Source organism: Quercus robur, chromosome 1 (genome assembly GCF_932294415.1).
Source record: "Quercus robur chromosome 1, dhQueRobu3.1, whole genome shotgun sequence".
Lineage (NCBI taxonomy): Eukaryota > Viridiplantae > Streptophyta > Magnoliopsida > Fagales > Fagaceae > Quercus > Quercus robur.
In genome coordinates, this window is record NC_065534.1 from 20,963,743 (window position 1) to 20,967,645 (window position 3,903).

The window sequence follows — 3,903 nt, forward strand, 5'->3', positions numbered from 1 at the left end:
CAAAAATACTTAAACAAAATTACTCAAACTTTTCTACCAAACAGACCCTTAACTATCTCTAAAACACAGTTCATAGATTTGGATTTAAACCCATTTGCCTCAATTCAATTAAAATAATCTAAATATTTGGAAATCTAACAAACTAGAGTTGGAATCTTTTATGAGATTGGCTGGACTTATCCAATGATTTTAAGGCCAGTACAATTATAGCTCCCTAGCTATAACTGGCGCCCACCACCCCATATCCCCTTCCCACTTTGGGGCATCTTTTTCACGTTGTTCATAAAAATGGTGACATGCTTGCAGTGTAAAAACTATATAGTTCTATTCAACATTTATCACGTATAAATAGACATTTCCACAAAACATCAAGATCGGAAACCCCTCTCTCTCTCTCTCTCTCTCTCAACCATTGCAATCTTGCATTTTTCAATCCATAGCAATGAATATTGCTGATCCAAAGATTGAAAATGCTGGACCTTTCACTCGTGCATGTGGATGGCACAAGCTATTGCCTAATAAGATAGTCGAGATGGCAAAGAAGATTAAGAAACTGGGACAAGATGATCCACGGAGAATTATCCATTCGCTAAAAGTAGGACTGGCTCTCACATTGGTTTCCTTATTCTACTACATCCAACCACTCTATGATCGTATTGGCGAAAATTCAATATGGGCTGTCATAACAGTCATTCTTGTCTTTGAGTTTTCTGTTGGTAAGCTTGCAACTTATTTACCATGAGGCATATAAACCAATTTACAGTATAATAGCTTCAGAATTGAAACAAACAATTCCATTTGCGACGTTTTCCTTTCTGATTTTTTTCCCAATCTTCTGTAGGAGCAACTCTAGGAAAAGGCTTAAACAGGATGCTAGCAACGTTGTCAGCTGGTGCTCTAGGTGTTGGAGTTCATCACCTAGCAACTCTCTCTGGTGAGAAAGGAGAGCCCATTGTACTTGGATTCTTCGTCGCTATGATAGGTAACATGTTACAGACAGATTGTGATAATTTAATGTTATAGTTCAAAATTCTCAAACTCATTAGAGGTATAATGCATATATGCAGCTGCAACAGTAACATTTGTGAGATTCTTTCCCACGATGAAGGCGAGGTATGATTATGGGCTGCTCATATTCATATTGACTTTCTCTTTAGTATCTGTTTCGGGTTACCGAGAAGATAAGGTGTTACAAATGGCCCATCAGAGGGTAACCACAATCATCATGGGTAGCATTATCGCTATTGTTATATGCATCTGTATACGTCCCGTTTGGATTGGAGAGGAACTTCAAAATCTAATAGCTAACAACATTGAAAAGCTTGGGAATTTCTTACAAGGTATATATTTCATGCCCCATATATAAAAATCATGGACACTCCAAAACTCTAGTCATTTTTGTGTTGGACGAATCCATTTCATATATGTCAAGAACAGAACACTCTACATATGTGTCCATAATGTATTGGGAGGAAAAAACATATTTATGTTTTTAAAGATTTAAACAATTTTTATTTATTAATTTTGAAAACTTAGAATAAACAAAAAATATTTCTATAAATAAATAAAATATACCTATTAATTATTTTTTGTAAACCGATTCATGTCCTAATTCTTCAAGAATTACCTTGTAACTATGTCACGTCTTGTTCGTGACCTTAGTAAATAATTCCTTTCCATTCTCTCTTCTTTTTCCTTTTTTTTCCCCCTTCTTCTCTTCTTGTTTAATTTCTCAACAGTTGGGTTTTTTCTTTTTTCTTTTTCTTTTTTTTTTTTCTTTTTTTTTCTTTTGCTGTGGAGAATCAATATTAACCAATACAAACTTATAGGATTTGGGAGTGAATTCTTCAAAATTTCAGAAGATAGGCAGCCCTTGAGTGATATAGCATTTATTCAAGGATATAAAAGCCTTCTCACTTCGAAAAACAATGAAGAAACTATGGTGAGTATAAATTTGTCACCCTAGCCCTCTTGTTTTCACCTCAAAAAAAAAAAAAAAAAAAAAATGAAGTTATTTGAATTCCATGGTTATTTGACTTTTTTTTCTTCAATTTTTTGTAATTATTTTTTAATTTTCAGGCTAATCTAGCAAGATGGGAAATGTGGCACCTTCGTTTTGGGCTCTTTCATCCTTGGAAACAATATGTTAAAATTGGAACCCTAACTTGGCAATGCGCCTACAAAATTGAAGCTCTTAACAACTACCTTAACTCTAAGATTCAAGTAAATCAGCAATACTCAAATTTTTAATGGATAATTTATTTCACACAAGTCATTATGTATAGAAAACTCTTCTGCAAAGATTATATAAAAACAATTATGTATACTCTTTTTTTTAATCTTTTCTTTATTGCTGAAGTGTATACTCTCTCTCTCTCTCTCTCACACACACACATATATATATGATTTTCTATTATTTATTTTGGTTTTGACCTCCCTCTAACACAAGGGCGGAGGGAGGGGGCTGGGTAGACCATTTAAAGATTACCACCTTCCCCCCCCCCCCCCCCCCTCCCAAAAAATGTTTCCCTTCATATTTTAATTTTCAATAACAGTACCTAATTACAAATAAGTCCGCATATATTCCAAATAGTGTAAAAAAAATTGTTAATCTTTTGGTGTTGGTTCTTATTTATATATGATTGCAATGATAACTTTGTCTCAAGAGTAAACTTATTTTCACTTGTAGATATTTTTATTCGCTATCTGTTAAAGTCATTATAATATATTCTGAATTTTTTTATATGATAATGAATTATGTTGATTGTTTTCTTAGGCATCATGTATCACATTAAATTTATGAAATGATAATTATATATTTATTTCTATTCTTTAATTGAAAATATTTTTGTTTATTTAAAAAAAAAATGATAAAACTTTCACAAATATTTTTAATAACTCATTAGGTAGAGTTAATTCACTTACCTATGTTTTGCCATCCTCACAGACGCTTAATGAGTTTGGACGCAAAATTCAAGAGCCAAGCACAAAAATCTGCTCAGAATCTGGAAAAGCTCTTAGGGAATTAGCATCAGCAGTCAAAAAAATGAACCAACCAACATCAGTTAATGCACACATTGAAAACTCAAAAACCGCTATTGAAAATCTGAAATTCATGCTTGATACATACCATTTGGAAGATGCTGATCTCCAAGAGATCATGCCATCTGCAGAAGTTGCTTTAACTCTAATTGATGTTGTACCATGCATCGTGAAGATTGCCGATGCAGTTCAAGAATTAGCGTCCCTTGCACATTTCAAGACTCCGGCCACAAGAGTGTCACCATAACAACCATATGTATGTGCTCCATTGATCAGAGAATTGCTGCCACTTTCTGATGGTTTATATTCGATCTGTTGGAGTTAGTGGATTTTTCTATTAAGTCCAACTCGGGAACAAGAATAATATTGTCTTTTGATAATATAAGAAGCTCGATCTAATCCTTCAGCTGTGAAATGCTCATCTTGAGGGGAGTGTTACTGTTAGTATAATAATGGTAATAAAGACTGAACAAGAAAAAGATAATGGATAGAGATTGATCATGCTCGATCTAATTCTATTACTGTAGAATTTGTGTCAATAAATGTGTAGTTTTTCTCAAGGATTGGGGAATGTCATGGACTTGCCTTTGTTTTGTATGTCACTTCATACCATAAGATTTTTTTTCTTCATAACAAATACACTCGTATGATATCCTAATGGGTGGTCATGATTTGTCTCCCCGGACCTGTTTGATAAATCTCTTAAAAAATAACATTTTTTAAGAAAGTTGAAGGTTTGATGTTGACTACATGCATTTTGTACAATGAAAAATTGGAGTAGGAAACCAAAAAGTTTATTTCCGCACACTTTGTTACATACATTACCACAATTTATGTACGAGTCAAGTTATTATTGAATTT

General features: G+C 33.3%; 1 protein-coding gene across 2 annotated transcripts; it reads left to right on the plus strand.

Annotated features, from left to right (window-relative positions):
* Positions 1-368: 368 nt before the first annotated feature.
* LOC126725029 (aluminum-activated malate transporter 8-like) lies at positions 369-3,639 on the plus strand. Of its 2 annotated transcripts, XM_050429516.1 has the most exons (6): positions 369-716; positions 842-982; positions 1,068-1,340; positions 1,830-1,942; positions 2,080-2,223; positions 2,948-3,639. In XM_050429516.1, exons 1-6 carry the CDS (start codon positions 443-445, stop codon positions 3,287-3,289), a joined length of 1,287 nt encoding a protein of 428 aa, XP_050285473.1. In that variant the 5' UTR covers positions 369-442; the 3' UTR covers positions 3,290-3,639. The 2 variants fall into 2 exon arrangements, with proteins under 2 accessions (XP_050285473.1, XP_050285477.1); XM_050429520.1 differs by lacking the exon at positions 2,080-2,223.
* The last annotated feature ends 264 nt before the right edge of the window (positions 3,640-3,903 follow it).

Bases quoted from the DNA above. Each gene is read 5' to 3' on its own strand.
- LOC126725029 (XM_050429516.1), top strand. From the start codon at position 443: ATGAATATTGCTGATCCAAAGATTGAAAATGCTGGACCTTTCACTCGT. The intron at 717-841 runs GTAAGCTTGCAA...AATCTTCTGTAG, and splicing joins TGTCTTTGAGTTTTCTGTTG to GAGCAACTCTAGGAAAAGGC. The intron at 2,224-2,947 runs GTAAATCAGCAA...CCATCCTCACAG, and splicing joins ACCTTAACTCTAAGATTCAA to ACGCTTAATGAGTTTGGACG.